Genomic DNA, 19,850 nt, shown 5'->3' on the forward strand with positions numbered 1-19,850 from the left:
CTGTCTTGGTTTCTGTTGTGGTCCCTGTCTTGGTTTCTGTTGTGGTCCTTGTCTTGGTTTCTGTTGTGGGTCCTGTCTTGGTTTCTGTTTTGGGTCCTGTCTTGGTTTCTGTTTTGGTCCCTGTCTTGGTTTCTGTTGTGGTCCCTGTCTTGGTTTTTGCTGTGGTCCCTCCTTATCCTCGGTTATGTTGTGGTCCATGTCCTTGTTCCAGAGATGGTGTCTCTTCCAGTTTCTGTTGCGGTTCCTGTCCCAGTTTCTGTTGTGGTTCCTGTCCCAGTTTCTATTGTGTTACCTGTCACAGTTTTAGATATGATGCCTATCCCCGTTTCACATGTGTCTTTTTATATTGTGACTTATTGTTTTGACATACACAGACAAAGAGCTCCAGCTGGTGAACTACAACTTCACCAAGCTGGTGGTCCTACATGAAGCAGACACAAAGAAAGGGCAGTGGATGTTTACCCAGGAGGCCTCAAAGCAAGGTGACATATTTTCTGTAAAGAAAGCCTGGATGCCTGACCCAAATACACAGCAAAAGTACAACGTGTTTGAATGTGTCACAGGAACGGTAGGGATATTCCTTCAACAACCATTTTCATACTTTTAATGTTCAAAATTATAAGCTGTTAAAGCAAGTTTTACCAGATTTCTAATGCTGGGTGTCTTCTGGGGAACTAATGTGTAATTCTCTGCGACATTTCGATTTATTAGAAGAATAGTGTTTTTTGTGTATAGCATATAGCAGAATATATATAACAGATTTATACACAAATAAGTCTGTTACAACTGTCAATAACTTATGACGAAATAAGGAACATTTTCAACATTATGAATTTTTATTGAAAATTCTTTATGTTCTTTATGTATTATTAAAATCTTAAGAAGGTCTATATACCAAAGCTCTGATTGGTAATAATTTGGTAAACATTCATTGATATAGAAATAAGAACCACTTATCATAGTCTATCCCAGCCACCCAGTTGAAGTTGGACATTTTAAATAATAAAATGGTTATTTTGAAAAAAATGTCTCTGAGCACATTGGTTATATTAATACAATTATCTGTGTGCCTGATTTATAAATCATAATAATAGGTGTTTGATATTGAACAAAAATCTGTACCGTAAAAGTAGAGGAATCTGCTTCTTTTGATCTTAATAATGTTGTATGTGTTTTTCTTTCAAGAGCTGTGAAAACTTACTCCTTTTGACCTTAAATCCTGTGCTTGTTTCCCTTTAATCAGGGCTGTGAGAACTTACTCCTTTTGACCTTAAATCCTGTGCTTGTTTCCCTTTAAACAGGGCTGTGAGAACTGGGTGCTGAGTAACGGCTGTGTCATTGTACTGCCGTTCTCCAACACAGACGACAAAACAGCAAAGAAGCTAGCAGCACAGATCATGTCTATCATTGGGCAGGTAAACTATCGACTGATCAGACTAAATAACTATTTCTGTCATATTAGAAATGCTTTAAATTATGTATTGAGGGTAACATATGTTGCTTACTCAAACCTTATATTTGACCCTTATTTTGTAGAAATCATAATGCAAAACCTATTGAGTTAGATGATGTACAAGGTTTTACAGTTCCACTTAATACAATAATATTACCGGTAACTACCAAATAGCAGTAATTATTTCCACAGGGATGATGTTTTCGCAATTTTGCAAGTAAATAACGTGAACGCAAACATTAATTTTGCATAATAATGTGACAAGCCTAAAAATGAGCCATTCTAAACAAAATTCATAACTGTAAATTTCAAAAAATCTCCAAATTCTCATCATTGTTTCTGTTGCAGTATCCAGAAAACGTATTTGTACTGGGCAACTTAGGCAAGGCGGGTAGTGAAGTTGAGATGAAAAAGATGGTGTTTAAAATCTTACAAGATTGGCACACCCACATCGCTGCTAACAGCATCACCTATAGAGGGTAAGTAAAAATAATATCCATATTACATATTTATATACCTCTTAATGTTTACCCAACCTTGCTCTTAACAAGCATCACTGTTTTAGGTGAGATAATGTCATCCTGGTAAAGTAATAGATGCTTCTTACAAACCTGGCTCAAAGGAATTGTTTGAGAGAGTTAGACCAGTAATTAAACCAAGGGTCGGAGTTTGAGCCTTTAAAGTGAAAGCATTAAAAACGATGACCACTATTACATTTATCGATTATTCAAATCATTGTTTGTGTTTATTGATTGTTTGAATGATTGTGTTGATATGGGCATATTGACTTATTGTGTATTTGCTGTATAGATGCCCTTCCTGGGTTAAACTTGATCTTATCAATGCGGGTTTGAAGAAGCAATTAATAGAGCTATTCTCTACCACTGCATCGAATAACACGAGGCGAAATATCATGGGCCCCTGACCCTTCAGAATTGTAGGTTATTGGGGCGCTTTTTTGTCCTCTGATAAGGAGATTTTGACCAGACTAGACTCACATTTACACTATTCTGTAAGCTTCTAAACCCAATTGCAGCAGTTTGGATATTTATCTGGTCGGTTACATTCTTTTTTTCCACAACTTTGTAAAATGTTTCAAACTTTTGTCTTGACACTGCAAAAGTCCACAGGAGCCTTAAATTCTGTCAAAAAATAATAACAGTACCATACTGAAAATATACCTATTATATGCTTGAAAAATGTTAGTAATTTTTGACCGAGTTTCAGGCTCTTCCTGTGCATTAAGGGGAGAGAATCCTAAATCTAGTTTGGTATTTTGACCGTGGTTGGATATGACTACAGCAATCAGTAGATAGACTGAACCAGGACAGTAACAGTAGGTGTATGGTGGTCATCATGATCAGTTTGGTACATTTGTTTTATATATAGAAATCAAGATGAAAAGATGATAAAGGAGCATGATAACTTTGAGGCTCAGATACAGCTGGGCATCGGTCAAACACTGGTGGACAATGTCCAGACAGTGCTGGGCAACAAGACGACCTCAAAACGACAAATCTTAGTAAGTAATTTATAGCTAGTTTTATTTCTGGATATATCTCAATGATAGGAAGCTGTATAAATTTTTTCTGTATTAACTGTATATTATGTTTGCAAAATAGCAATCCACAAAAAGCATTTTAAGGGGCAAGGGTATATTTCATCCAGAACAAGGCCAACTTGTCCCTATAAGACTGCTGAGTATAGTGATACAACCTGATCAGTGTAAGGGGTATAGTAGTGAGTGTAGACTTATAACCTGACTGACATGAAATATGTATTTTTGTATTATTCCATTGTATTTAGTGAGACATCATTATTAGCCAGGGTTATATAGCTGTTATTTTTTTTTCTCCTTTTCAGAAAACTATTAATGAGCCAACAACCATTAATGCTGTCCTGGACAGCTGCCAAGCGTTACTGACCACAGATTTGGTAAGAAAGCAATTATAAAAAGATTCAATCCTCTATAGAGAAACCCCACTTACTCGAACTTGCATTACTCGAATCTCTGATTACTGGAACTGCCATTGCTCGAATACCTCGTGTTCCTTTAACTCTGATGTATCCCTGACCACTCAAAACTTGAGTATTTAACCTATATATCATTGTGATTATACAGGTGTCTGTGTGACGTCAGATCATTAGAGGATTATAACGGCAGTATAATTATAAAGCACATGTACCATTATTCTGTTTTAGCGTCATTATCATGTTGTGTGCATTTCATTCGTTTCCGACGATGTTTGACATCAATGTTTTATTCACTAGGTTTGTATAATTAGAAATCACATATCGGAATTCAAACTTGAATAAGTCGTGATTGTTAATTTTGTTATCAATATACATTATAATAACAGGGATTCAAAATTTTCTTCAATTCAAAATAATCAAAGAGTTCCTCTCGTTTTGATATTTTATAAAACTAATGGAACCCAATACAGTATGGTGGACTATTGGAGCATTACAGACCCTCTGGGCCCTTTGTTTGCATATTAAGGTCACCAGCTTACATATCCCTATTGGTTATTTGTTACTGAGATGTGGGGGGTCGGGTGGAGGCAAGCAACAATGACATGTTTCCTGTGGCACGTTGTCACGTCCATGCGAATTCGAGGGGTTCCATACTTACCGGTAAAGTGAATTATGTTTTTCTTTGAACAGAGTAAGAGCAAGGATTCGTTCCTCGAGTTAGCCGGGGGTACTATGAGAAAGATGTTCCCATGGCATTGCACCAGCTTTTTTCAAGAAACAATTTCAGTCTTTGATGCTGTAGTGAATGCGAAATTCCCAACCGTCCTTTCTCCTATAGAAGTGTTTAAGGATCAAAAGGTATTTCCAGCGGAGACAGTCCAGCAGATTGACCCCAGTGGTGGACACAGTGGAATGTGCAAGGCTATGGAAGTCCTTCACACTCAGGTGAAAATACAAAACTCAATACGTTTCAGAGTTAAATATCTACATTTATAGTATACAGCCCTACAAAATACTGTTTTAAATTGTTCGTTTGACCGACCGGTGTTCATTTATGTGGTCAATAGATCTAAAATATGGTGGTTATCCTACATGAATACGCTATTATGTTTCCCAGTTACCTATATTCAGGATGGCACCTCTCGTTGCTTCTGAATGTATGAGACATATATGACTACAAAATCTGTTCTATTTGTAGGATATTGTTTATACTTGGTGGTATATGGTACTTAGCAGAAAGTCTACATGATGAATTTAGAGATATTACCCTCATCCCATAATCCAACATGGCCACTGCTGCTTCTTATTGGCTTAGACCTTAAATAATTCTGTAACTGTTAGTATGATTCATACTTGGTGATATAACTGTTAGTATGATTCATACTTGGTGATATAACTGTTAGTATGATTCATACTTGGTGATATAACTGTTAGTATGATTCATACTTGGTGATATAACTGTTAGTATGATTCATACTTGGTGATATAACTGTTAGTATGATTCATACTTGGTGATATAACTGTTAGTATGATTCATACTTGGTGATATAACTGTTAGTATGATTCATACTTGGTGATATAACTGTTAGTATGATTCATACTTGGTGATATAACTGTTAGTATGATTCATACTTGGTGATATAACTGTTAGTATGATTCATACTTGGTGATATAACTGTTAGTATGATTCATACTTGGTGATATAACTGTTAGTATGATTCATACTTGGTGATATAACTGTTAGTATGATTCATACTTGGTGATATAACTGTTAGTATGATTCATACTTGGTGATATAACTGTTAGTATGATTCATATTTGGTGATATAACTGTTAGTATGATTCATACTTGGTGATATAACTGTTAGTATGATTCATACTTGGTGATATAACTGTTAGTATGATTCATACTTGGTGATATAACTGTTAGAATGATTTATACTTGGTGATATAACTGTTAGTATGATTCATACTTGGTGATATAACTGTAGTTTGCTGAAATACGTACTTTGTCATGACTATTATCTATATTTCCAAATCTCAAATAATTGCTGTATGTTACTTCTGCTTGGTGATTATAGGGGCATATACAGTCAGGCAGATACAGGGCGCTTACTGACCTGTCACTGTTCTAATTTGAAATAGTCTGTTTATTTGTTTATTTTCTCATGTTTAGGGAAATTGTCTGTACTATCCCCGAGTTGAAAAGAAGCAATTGGTCCATGACATCGCAAACCTGCCTTGTCTTACAAATCTGGGAGTAAAGGCTCCATACCTGACAGACATCCCCTGGATAGGGCAAGATGTACCCTGCTGGAGGAAGGATGATTTCTACAAGAATCGTTTCAACACTGTGAAAGAGGTAGGTTACGATGACACACCTGTAGAGGTAGGCTATGATGACACACATGTATAGGTAGGTTATGATGACACACATGTATAGGTAGGCTATTATGACACTACTGTAGATGAAGGTTACGATGACACACCTGTAGAGGTAGGCTATGATGACACACATGTAAAGGTAGGTTATGATGACACACATGTATAGGTAGGCTATTATGACACTTCTGTAGGTGTAGGTTACGATGACACACCTGTAGAGGTAGGCTATGATGACACATATGTATAGGTAGGTTATGATGACACACATGTATAGGTAGGCTATTATGACACTACTGTAGATGAAGGTTATGACGACACACCTGTAGAGGTAGGTTATGATGACACACCTGCAGAGGTAGGCTATAATGACACACCTGTAGAGGTAGGTTATGATGACACTCCTGTAGATGTAGGTTATGATGACACACCTGCAGAGGTAGGCTATAATGACACACCTGTAGAGGTAGATTATGATGACACACCTGTAGAGTTAAGTTATAATGACACACATGCAGAGGTAGATTATGATGACACACAAGTATAGGTAGGCTATGATGACACACATGTATAGGTAGGCTATGATGACACACCTGTAGAGGTAGGCTATTATGATACACCTGTAGAGGTAGATTATGATGACACACATGTATAGGTAGGTTATGATGACACACATGTATAGGTAGGCTATTATGACACTACTGTAGATGAAGGTTATGATGACACACCTGTAGAGGTAGGTTATGATGACACACCTGTAGATGTAGGTTATGATGACACACCTGTAGAGGTATGTTATGATGACACACATGTAGAGGTAGATTATGATGACACACCTGTAGAGGTATGTTATGATGACACACATGTAGAGGTAGATTATAATGACACACCTGTAGAGGTAGGCTGTAATGACACACCTGTAGAGGTAGGTTATGATGACACACCTGCAGAGGTAGGCTGTAATGACACACCTGTAGAGGTAGGTTATGATGACACACCTGTAGAGGTAGGCTGTAATGACACACCTGTAGAGGTAGGCTATAATGACACACCTGTAGAGGTAGGCTATAATGACACACCTGTAGAGGTAGATTATGATGACACACCTGTAGAGTTAAGTTATAATGACACACATGTAGAGGTAGATTATGATGACACACAAGTATAGGTGGGCTATGATGACACACATGTATAGGTAGGCTATGATGACACACCAGTAGAGGTAGGCTATTATGATACACCTGTAGAGGTAGATTATGATGACACACTTGTAGAGGTAGGCTATTATGACACATGCATAGGTAGGCTATGACACACATGCAGAAGTAGATTATGATGACACATGTATAGGTAGGCTATGATGACACACCTATAGAGGTAGATTATAATGACACACCTGTAGAGGTAGATTATGATGACACACCTGTATAGGTAGATTATAATGACACACCTGTAGAGGTAGGTTATAATGACACACCTGTAGAGGTAGGTTATAATGACACACCTGTATAGGTAGGCTATGATGACACACCTGTAGAGGTAGGTTATGATGACACACCTGTAGAGGTAGATTATAATGACACACCTGTAGAGGTAGATTATAATGACACACCTGTATAGGTAGGCTATGATGACACACCTGTAGAGGTAGGCTATTATGATACACCTGTAGAGGTAGATTATGATGACACACTTGTAGAGGTAGGCTATTATGACACATGCATAGGTAGGCTATGACACACATGCAGAAGTAGATTATGATGACACATGTATAGGTAGGCTATGATGACACACCTATAGAGGTAGATTATAATGACACACCTGTAGAGGTAGATTATGATGACACACCTGTATAGGTAGATTATAATGACACACCTGTAGAGGTAGGTTATAATGACACACCTGTAGAGGTAGGTTATAATGACACACCTGTATAGGTAGGCTATGATGACACACCTGTAGAGGTAGGTTATGATGACACACCTGTAGAGGTAGATTATAATGACACACCTGTAGAGGTAGATTATAATGACACACCTGTATAGGTAGGCTATGATGACACACCTGTAGAGGTAGGCGGTAATGACACACCTGTAGAGGTAGGTTATAATGACACACCTGTAGAGGTAGGTTATAATGACACACCTGTAGAGGTAGGTTATAATGACACACCTGTAGAGGTAGGTTATAATGACACACCTGTAGAGGTAGGTTATAATGACACACCTGTAGAGGTAGGTTATAATGACACACCTGTAGAGGTAGGTTATAATGACACACCTGTAGAGGTAGGTTATAATGACACACCTGTAGAGGTAGATTATAATGACACACCTGTATAGGTAGGCTATGATGACACACCTGTAGAGGTAGGCTATAATGACACACCTGTAGAGGTAGGTTATAATGACACACCTGTAGAGGTAGGTTATAATGACACACCTGTAGAGGTAGGTTATAATGACACACCTGTAGAGGTAGGTTATAATGACACACCTGTAGAGGTAGGTTATAATGACACACCTGTAGAGGTAGGTTATAATGACACACCTGTAGAGGTAGGTTATAATGACACACCTGTAGAGGTAGGTTATAATGACACACCTGTAGAGGTAGGTTATAATGACACACCTGTATAGGTAGGCTATGATGACACACCTGTAGAGGTAGGTTATGATGACACACCTGTAGAGGTAGGTTATAATGACACACCTGTAGAGGTAGGTTATAATGACACACCTGTAGAGGTAGGTTATAATGACACACCTGTAGAGGTAGGTTATAATGACACACCTGTAGAGGTAGGTTATAATGACACACCTGTAGAGGTAGGTTATAATGACACACCTGTAGAGGTAGGTTATAATGACACACCTGTAGAGGTAGGTTATAATGACACACCTGTAGAGGTAGGTTATAATGACACACCTGTATAGGTAGGCTATGATGACACACCTGTAGAGGTAGGTTATGATGACACACCTGTAGAGGTAGATTATGATGACACACCTGTAGAGGTAGATTATAATGACACACCTGTATAGGTAGATTATAATGACACACCTGTATAGGTAGGCTATGATGACACACCTGTAGAGGTAGGCTATGATGACACACCTGTAGAGGTAGGCTATAATGACACACCTGTAGAGGTAGGCTATAATGACACACCTGTAGAGGTAGATTATGATGACACACCTGTAGAGGTAGATTATAATGACACACCTGTATAGGTAGGCTATGATGACACACCTGTAGAGGTAGGCTATAATGACACACCTGTAGAGGTAGGCTATAATGACACACCTGTAGAGGTAGGCTATGATGACACACCTGTAGAGGTAGGTTATGATGACACACCTGTAGAGGTAGGTTATAATGACACACCTGTAGAGGTAGGTTATAATGACACACCTGTAGAGGTAGGTTATAATGACACACCTGTAGAGGTAGGTTATAATGACACACCTGTAGAGGTAGGTTATAATGACACACCTGTAGAGGTAGGTTATAATGACACACCTGTAGAGGTAGGTTATAATGACACACCTGTAGAGGTAGGTTATAATGACACACCTGTAGAGGTAGGTTATAATGACACACCTGTATAGGTAGGCTATGATGACACACCTGTAGAGGTAGGTTATGATGACACACCTGTAGAGGTAGATTATAATGACACACCTGTAGAGGTAGATTATAATGACACACCTGTATAGGTAGGCTATGATGACACACATGTAGAGGTAGGCTGTAATGACACACCTGTAGAGGTAGGTTATAATGACACACCTGCAGAGGTAGGTTATAATGACACACCTGTAGAGGTAGATTATAATGACACACATGTATAGGTAGGCTATGATGACACACATGTATAGGTAGGCTATGATGACACACCTGTAGAGGTAGGTTATGATGACACACCTGTAGATGTAGGTTATAATGACACACCTGTAGAGGTAGATTATAATGACACACATGTATAGGTAGGCTATGATGACACACATGTATAGGTAGGCTATGATGACACACCTGTAGAGGTAGGTTATGATGACACACCTGTAGATGTAGGTTATAATGACACACCTGTAGAGGTAGATTATAATGACACACATGTATAGGTAGGCTATGATGACACACATGTATAGGTAGGCTATGATGACACACCTGTAGAGGTAGGTTATGATGACACACCTGTAGATGTAGGTTATAATGACACACCTGTAGAGGTAGATTATAATGACACACATGTATAGGTAGGCTATGATGACACACATGTATAGGTAGGCTATGATGACACACCTGTAGAGGTAGGTTATGATGACACACCTGTAGATGTAGGTTATAATGACACACCTGTAGAGGTAGATTATAATGACACACATGTATAGGTAGGCTATGATGACACACATGTATAGGTAGGCTATGATGACACACCTGTAGAGGTAGGTTATGATGACACACCTGTAGATGTAGGTTATAATGACACACCTGTAGAGGTAGATTATAATGACACACATGTATAGGTAGGCTATGATGACACACATGTATAGGTAGGCTATGATGACACACCTGTAGAGGTAGGTTATGATGACACACCTGTAGATGTAGGTTATAATGACACACCTGTAGAGGTAGATTATAATGACACACATGTATAGGTAGGCTATGATGACACACATGTATAGGTAGGCTATGATGATACACCTGTAGAGGTAGGTTATGATGACACACCTGTAGAGGTAGGCTATAATGACACACCTGTAGAGGTAGGCTGTAATGACACACCTGTAGAGGTAGGTTATAATGACACACCTGTAGAGGTAGGCTGTAATGACACACATGTAGAGGTAGGTTATAGTGACACACCTGTAGAGGTAGGTTATAATGACATACCTGTAGAGGTAGATTATAATGACACATATGTATAGGTAGGCTATGATGACACACATGTATAGGTAGGCTATGACGACAAACCTGTAAAGGTAGATTATAATGACACACATGTATAGGTAGGCTATGATGACACACATGTATAGGTAGGCTATGATGACACACCTGTAGAGGTAGGTTATGATGACACACCTGTAGATGTAGGTTATAATGACACACCTGTAGAGGTAGATTATAATGACACACATGTATAGGTAGGCTATGATGACACACATGTATAGGTAGGCTATGATGACACACCTGTAGAGGTAGGTTATGATGACACACCTGTAGATGTAGGTTATAATGACACACCTGTAGAGGTAGATTATAATGACACACATGTATAGGTAGGCTATGATGACACACATGTATAGGTAGGCTATGATGACACACCTGTAGAGGTAGGTTATGATGACACACCTGTAGATGTAGGTTATAATGACACACCTGTAGAGGTAGATTATAATGACACACATGTATAGGTAGGCTATGATGACACACATGTATAGGTAGGCTATGATGATACACCTTTAGAGGTAGGCTATGATGACACACCTGTAGAGGTAGGTTATGATGACACACCTGTAGAGGTAGGTTATAATGACACACCTGTAGAGGTAGATTATAATGACACACATGTATAGGTAGGCTATGATGACACACATGTATAGGTAGGCTATGATGACACACCTGTAGAGGTAGGTTATGATGACACACCTGTAGATGTAGGTTATAATGACACACCTGTAGAGGTAGATTATAATGACACACATGTATAGGTAGGCTATGATGACACACATGTATAGGTAGGCTATGATGATACACCTGTAGAGGTAGGCTATGATGACACACCTGTAGAGGTAGGCTATAATGACACACCTGTAGAGGTAGGCTGTAATGACACACCTGTAGAAGTAGGTTATAATGACACACCTGTAGAGGTAGGCTGTAATGACACACATGTAGAGGTAGGTTATAGTGACACACCTGTAGAGGTAGGTTATAATGACATACCTGTAGAGGTAGGCTATGATGACACACCTGTAGAGGTAAGCTATGAAGACACACCTGTAGAGGAAGGGTATGATGACACATGTATAGGTAGGCTATGATGAAACACCTGTAGAGGTATGTTATGATGACACACATGTAGAGATAGATTATGATGACACATCTGTAGAGGAAGGTTATGATGACACACCTGTAGAGGTAGATTATGATAACACACCTGTAGAGTTATGTTATAATGACACACATGTAGAGGTAGATTATGATGACACACAAGTATAGGTAGGCTATGATGACAAACATGTATAGGTAGGCTATGATGACACACCTGTAGAGGTAGGCTTTTATGATACACCTGTAGAGGTAGATTATGGTGACACACAAGTATAGGTAGGCTATGATGACACACATGTATAGGTAGGCTAAGATGACACACCTGTAGAGGTAGGCTATTATGACACATGCATAGGTAAGCTATGACACACATGCAGAGGTAAGCTATGATGACACATGTATAGGTAGGCTATGATGACACACCTATAGAGGTAGATTATAATGACACACCTGTAGAGGTAGATTATGATGACACACCTGTAGAGGTAGATTATAATGACACACCTGTAGAGGTAGATTATAATGACACACCTGTAGAGGTAGATTATAATGACACACCTGTATAGGTAGGCTATGATGACACACCTGTAGAGGTAGGCTATTATGACACATGCATAGGTAAGCTATGACACACATGTATAGGTAGGCTATGATGACACAACTATAGAGGTAGATTATAATGACACACCTGTAGAGGTAGATTATGATGACACACCTGTAGAGGTAGATTATAATGACACACATGTATAGGTAGGCTATGATGACACAACTATAGAGTTAGATTATAATGACACACCTGTAGAGGTAGGGTATAATGACACACCTGTATAGGTAGGCTATGATGACACACCTGTAGAGGAAGGCTCCCCTGTTTTTACAGTTGACAGTTCACCTTTACAAATTGTTTGTAGTTTAACTGTTATAATGTCATATTCTTTTTAGCTGTAGATCAGATGGATTGGACACATTTCAATGCTCATTCACGATTAAATATGACCACTTTTCCTAGTAGTCAATCAAGTGATTTTGGGATGGATTTACTTTTACTCAAAAGTATTGAAGTGATTTAGGCTCTGCTGGTGCGTGGCTGATGAATGAGGCTTGATCTAGATTTAAATGTGTTGGGTCATAGGTCACCTGTAGCAGGTTAAACTGATCAAGTTCATGAGGTCGTTTGTTACTAGCAAAATAGTCGTTTTCCATTTCTTGTAATTGATTGTTTTCCAATTTTCTTTTTCAGACACAGAGAAATACTTTTATGGATATTCTACTAGACATGGGAATGATGTTTAGATTTGCTTGGCCCATGAAAGATTCCAGATTTTCAGATGCACTTACCTTTGTGATGACTGAAGATCTCCCTGACACCCCAGGTGTACCGCTGGTTAGTATTGTATAGTTTTGTAGATACATGAATCACAATCATATAAGAACCATAAAAGAAAAATACTATTATGCCAATATTGTGCATTTTTTCATTTTGTGTAGGAGGCAAAAGAGTCATTAAAAAATGATAACATATGTGTATCGTAATTACTGACCTGAATGTTTAGGAAAATAATAAGAGCACACAGACTGACAAGGACATGGCACTGATCACAGCCATGGCAGATAAGCAGATTTAACTGATTTCAGAATTAAAATTTGTAAAATGATCAATGGGATGCACTAAATAATGATTGTGAGAATGTTTTTACAGTATCTTTACCCTTGTATTTCCTTACTTCATTGATAAATGATTCTTTAAAATACGCTGTTTTGTTTGAACAAAATTTTTCCTAATAAATGTAAATGAGCATTATAATTTCACTTGTAACAATAGTATTGTTAATTATATGTGTGAACAAAGTTCCATTAGATAAAGCTGTCTATACAAATTAACTCTGTACACAGGACGAGATATGGACAGCAGGGTTACCGGAAGGGGAACACCAGAGAGACGCTTACTTCACTTTCCCTAGCCTACCTCAGCTGTTCTTACCAGACTTCCTCGGGTAAACAATACAGAGATGCTTACTTCACTTTCCCTAGCCTACCTTAGCTGTTCTTACCATGCTTCCTCAGGTAAACAATACAGAGAGACGCTTACTTCACTTTCCTTAGCCTACCTCAGCTGTTTTAACCATGCTTCCTCAGGAAAACAATACAGAGACACTTACTTCACTTTCCCTAGCCTACCTCAGCTGTACTTAGCATGCTTCCTCAGGTAAACAATACAGAGAGACGCTTACTTCACTTTCCCTAGCCTACCTCAGGTGTTCTTACCATGCTTCCTCAGGTAAACAATACAAAGAGACACTTACTTCACTTTTCCTAGCCTACCTCAGCTGTTCTTACCATGCTTCCTTGGGTAAACAATACAGAGAGACACTTACTTCACTTTCCCTAGCCTACCTCAGCTGTTCTTACCATGCTTCCTCATGTAAACAATACAGAGAGACGCTTACTTCCCTTTCCCTAGCCTACCTCAGCTGTTCTTACTAGACTTCCTCAGGTAAACAATACAGAGACACTTACTTCACTTTCCCTAGCCTACCTCAGCTGTTCTTACCATGCTTCCTCAGGTAAACAATACAGAGACACTAACTTCACTTTCCCTAGCCTACCTCAGCTGTTCTTACCAGACTTCCTCAGTATAGTATAGTAATTATTAGGCAAATCTAGGACCTTTTTTGTATTTAAATGTATTGGTCACAGAATATCCCTTGTTTAGTTAACCTTGATTTCCATAGATCATTTGTTTACATTTAGAGTATTAAGTTGTTTGAAATTACTATGTCAATCAACAGATTCTTCTGGATTGTTTTACAGGAAATTAAACGAGGCTTCCCAGATGGTGTTGTTGTGGAAGTCTGGACTCATCCTACGTCAGGGCCCTGTCATGGTTCTGGTGGAACTCCTCACTAACGAGATCAATCAAGGTAATTTTAAGTGTCCAGGTAAAACTCCTCTCTAACGAGATCAATCAAGGTAATTTTAAGTGTCCAGGTAAAACTCCTCTCTAACGAGATCAATCAAGGTAATTTTAAGTGTCCAGGTAAAACTCCTCTCTAACGAGATCAATCAAGGTAATTTTAAGTGTCCAGGTAAAACTCCTCTCTAACGAGATCAATCAAGGTAATTTTAAGTGTCCAGGTAAAACTCCTCTCTAACGAGATCAATCAAGGTAATTTTAAGTGTCCAGGTAAAACTCCTCTCTAACGAGATCAATCAAGGTAATTTTAAGTGTCCAGGTAAAACTCCTCTCTAACGAGATCAATCAAGGTAATTTTAAGTGTCCAGGTAAAACTCCTCACTACTGAGACTAATCAAGTTGAGTGTCCTGGTGGAACTCTTTGCCAACAAGGTCTGTCAAAATGACTGTCCAGGTGAAACTCCTCTTTAATGAGGTCAATAAAGGTAAAAATCAAGGTGAAACTGCTCTCTACTGAGATCAATCAATGTTAGTGTCCTAGTGGAACTCTTCACTAATGAGATCAATAAAGGGGAGTGTCTAGGTTTATGTGGCTGTGAGAAAGTACAAACATGCCATAACCCCTGCAGATGATTTTATACAGTTATGTATGTTATCAAGAATCACTATTTTAGAGTGGCCTCCATATATTGTAATATTGTATTAGTACATATATTTTATGGTTGGTGAGACTTAAATATACTATTTGAACTTTGAATTTGAACATGACCTTGACCTACTTTTGGTGAGCGATATAGGCCCATTGAGCCTCTTGCTTTCATCCCATTTCAATGCATTCAGCAAGAAGCTAGGCAGTTATCCAACACTTCTATTAGTAATGATATGTAATTATCAATTTCTGACTGTAATGAGTAAATTGGCTCAAACATATTACACCAAAATTGAACATTGTGGCCTATATATATGGGAATGACATGAACAGTAACTTTTGGCATTTTTGGAACAGAGTCACAGACAATTAAATCAACATTACCAGTAGATACCATATATATATATATATCTATTATGGAGTGTAATTTTTTAGTTAGAGTCGGTTTCAAATAAGGTCATCAAAGGACTATATATGGTTTGGGCGTGTTTTGGCTTTCAAATGCATCAAAATTCAAAACCTTTAAATGAACTTTGAAATGACTGTTTTTTTAATTTTGAATACTTCCCAAATACTATTATTAAAATATTTATTTATATTTCTTAAATATTGTTGCCATGGTAACAAGTTCAAATTTGCATAAATTTGAAAATTTGAATATTCAGTGAATATTGTGATACTTTGCATAGTTTTTCTCCTAGAAACTTTAGGTTGCATGCTTGAACAAACTTAATATGAAAGGATAATGTGAAGGCACCTGTAATACATCTTTAGGAGAAATATAAAGTTTGTTCAAGAGTGCACTTTATGGTAGCTAAGAAAAAAACTAGGTGAAAACCTGTCAAAATTGATTGAATAATCAAATTTCAATTATTTATGACCTGGTTATATGGTAGCCAAAATTGAAAACACAAATAAATGTTTACATAATAGTACTGGGGAAGTATTCAAAATTATAGAAACAGTCATTTCAAAGTTCATTTAAAAGGTTTTGAATTTTGATGCATTTGGGGGCCAAAACACGCCCAAACCATACAAAGTCCTTTATCGAAAATAATTTAATCTAATAGGAAACGAAGAAGATGAAACATTAAAGACTTGTGGCGTGTTACTTTATATGAAAGTTGATTAATTGTAACTCAGGTTCTGAGACTTGATACATTATGTAATATAGGTCCGTCAAAGCTCAGGTTCTGAGACTTGATACATTATGTGATATAGGTCAGTCAAAGCTCAGGTTCTGAGATTTAATACATTATGTAATATAGGTCAGTCAAAACTCAGGTTCTGAGTTTTAATACATTATGTAATATATAGTTCAGTCAAAGCTCAGGTTCTGAGACTTGATACATTATGTAATATAGGTCAGTCAAAACTCAGGTTCTGAGTTTTAATACATTATGTAATATAGATCAATCAAAGCTCAGGTTCTGAGATCTAATACATTATGTAATATAGGCCAGTCAAAGCTCAGGTTCTGAGACTTGATACATTATGTAATATAGGGCAGTCACAGCTCAGGTTCTGAGATTTAATACATTATGTAATATAGATCAATCAAAGCTCAGGTTCTGAGATTTAATACATTATGTAATATAGGTCAATCAAAGCTCAGGTTCTCTGTTTGTTTTGTACTAATTGGGTTTTGATACATACTTACTGAATGCATGAATTATCTTCTCAGGTTTCCCCGCCATTGTGATCAGTGCTCGTGTTGTTAATAGCAACATGAAAGGCGCGCTTACTGTCACCTTCAACAACGTCACAACAATTTTGAGTGGGATGTTAATTTCGAAGAAAGTTTATGCAATTGTAAGTTTCTCTAGATATTGTGACTATTCTGTGCCCCTCCTGACTAATATAACTCTCTTCATATCCACCCATATATCCTTAGGCTATTGACTTTTATGAGATGTAATAATGTATATATCTCAGTATCATTATTCACACAACACTAGATAATACATATTTCCAAATTTTTGAGAAGAAAATCTCTTATTTACAACTAAAAAAACATCTAATCATAAAATTTGATTTTAAACTGCATGTGAAATTAAATACAATTGGCGATTTAAAATGTTAAGTCCCTGAAGTGAATTTAGTGGCAATATGTCTAATGTAGTATCAACTTCCTACTCAAGTTCAGTTTTAAATGGGGTCTAAAACCCATTAACTCTTTCAACCACCATCTTGGATAACATGCATTTTATTTAGACAATATCATTGGAGAATTTAGCAAGTAGATGAAAGTGGTGTGGTATATTTTCTACCCAAGTAGTCACTCATTCTTGCTTGGTGCTTTGTTAGCTCAGTAGGTGCATAGTTGATGAAGTTGCTGCAATCCAATCGGCGAATAGTACCAGGATTATAATATCTTTTGAAGTAATAATCAGTTTTCAATCAAATTTGCCTAGCATACCTTATTATTCCGTCTTTGCATATTGCAGAGTTATCTGCTCTTGTGAGCAGGTATTGATTGTTTCCTGATTTGTTTGTGAGAGTAACGTCATCAATTTTTGAGAAAACGACGTAATTTTCTCACACAAACCAATGACGTAACAATCAATTCCTGCTCACAAGAGAAGATAACTCTGCAATACGCAAAGACGGAATACCAGTATTTGTAACACATCTTGTTGATATCTTTACACAATGTTCACTGTTAAGTTGTCTTGCTTTTCCACAATTTCAAAGCTTAAAAAGTCTTCACATATCTTGTATTTAATGAAATCATGCATCAGAAAAGAATTTAAAAAGACATTTTAATTAATAAACTGGATTGTTCGTTAATCAATTGAATGTTCATTGGATTTTTTAATTGATTATCGAATTAAGTTTTGATGTAAATTGTAAGATGGATAAGCAAAATATCATACCTACTGTACATATTTTAATCATGGTATTACCTGTCAACTTTATAAACATGGTATTGTTATCAACATGGTATTACCTGTTATCAATTATAAAGGTACGTATTGCTTGTTATAAAGTTTTATTAACTAAATATTGGAAACCAAAATCCCTTTACCAAATGTATGCAAATTTAATTAAGCTGCTGCAATCTGATTGGCGAATGGATTCTGGATGATCACTTGTGAGGGAATTATTTGATTTTCATGAACCTTGCCTTATGCTTAAGTTTGAAATTATCGACAGCTTCAGATAAAACTCACGCTTAGTATTATGTGCTTACTGTTAATGTCACTCCATCAATAAGCTTGATTCCCTGCCAAATTACCAAATTACTAGTGTTATGATGTTATTGCAAGAAATTGCAGTAAACATACCTTTTCCTTGATCAAGAAACCATAAACACACCCATGTATATTTCTTCTTATGAATTTGGATTTCTCCTAATAAGGCAGTTACAAATGAATTGTTCTTTCAAACAAGTTCTTGCAACTTCATCAGATAATGTCAATTTCAAAAAAATATAATCAAGGGAGATAATAACTCTTACATAGCATTTTTCCATGGATACGTTTTTGTTTGTAGAAAACAATATGCTGTCAAGAATGTAATCCAACAAGGGACCGGAAGATTGCCCTTAGTGCCTCACATAACTGTTGTCACATGTCAGAGTTCCATTTCCGATATTCCTTTGGAAACGACGACCAAATTGCCTGCAAGAAAACAAAGAGAGGTTTAATCGCTCCAAAAGAAGAATTTGCTAGTATCGACTCAGGTGAGATAAAGCAAGTGTGAGGAGAAACAAATCTTGATAAATTAAACATGAGATTTAGTGTATAAAATTGATCAGAAAAAAATGCCATAAAATGAAAACTTATAATTGTACCTTTATTGTTTATTAATCTATACTGTACAATGTCCCTGGGAATGCATTCTGGCCTGCTCAGAATTAACATGTCAACTGGTGTGTTTGTTTATGTTTATTTTTCAAAAGCTGAGAAACAAGGAAATGTACAGAATCTGTAAATATCAACATCAAATTACCCTGTCCAAAGGTTGTATGTAATTTAAAAAAGGTTATCATGCTCAAGTGTTCTGTAGATAGATAAACATACACCATGTAAATAATTATCATACACCATATAAATAATTACCCATACACCATGTAAACAACTATCATGCACTATATAAATAACTACCCATACACCATGTAAACAATTATCATACACCATATAAGTGGATATCCATTCATCATGTCAATAATTACCACACACTATATAAGTGGATATCCATACACCATTTAAATAATAACCATACACCATATACGTGGATATACAAACACCTTGTAAATAATTACCATACACTATATAAAGGGGATATCCATACACCATGTAAATAATTACCATACACTATATTAAGGGGATATCCATACACCATGTAAATAATTTCCATACACCATATAAGTGGATATCCATACACCATGTAAATAATTACCATACACTATATAA

At 36.9% G+C, this 19,850-nt stretch overlaps 1 protein-coding gene across 1 annotated transcript in view; it reads left to right on the forward strand.

Annotated features, from left to right (window-relative positions):
• The window catches only part of LOC110454969, an 89,143-nt gene that overhangs the window by 16,242 nt on the left and 53,051 nt on the right, over positions 1-19,850 (forward strand). Inside the window, exons 9-20 of the mRNA XM_021504816.1 lie at positions 375-568; positions 1,302-1,415; positions 1,802-1,932; positions 2,843-2,975; positions 3,317-3,388; positions 4,118-4,372; positions 5,604-5,789; positions 13,110-13,253; positions 13,763-13,863; positions 14,681-14,790; positions 17,117-17,244; positions 18,928-19,117. Coding sequence (XP_021360491.1) covers positions 375-568; positions 1,302-1,415; positions 1,802-1,932; positions 2,843-2,975; positions 3,317-3,388; positions 4,118-4,372; positions 5,604-5,789; positions 13,110-13,253; positions 13,763-13,863; positions 14,681-14,790; positions 17,117-17,244; positions 18,928-19,117 — 1,758 coding nt within the window. The remainder of the gene's footprint in view (positions 1-374; positions 569-1,301; positions 1,416-1,801; positions 1,933-2,842; positions 2,976-3,316; positions 3,389-4,117; positions 4,373-5,603; positions 5,790-13,109; positions 13,254-13,762; positions 13,864-14,680; positions 14,791-17,116; positions 17,245-18,927; positions 19,118-19,850) is intronic.

This window comes from Mizuhopecten yessoensis, unplaced genomic scaffold, assembly GCF_002113885.1.
Source record: "Mizuhopecten yessoensis strain PY_sf001 unplaced genomic scaffold, ASM211388v2 scaffold8123, whole genome shotgun sequence".
Taxonomy (NCBI): Eukaryota; Metazoa; Mollusca; class Bivalvia; order Pectinida; family Pectinidae; genus Mizuhopecten; species Mizuhopecten yessoensis.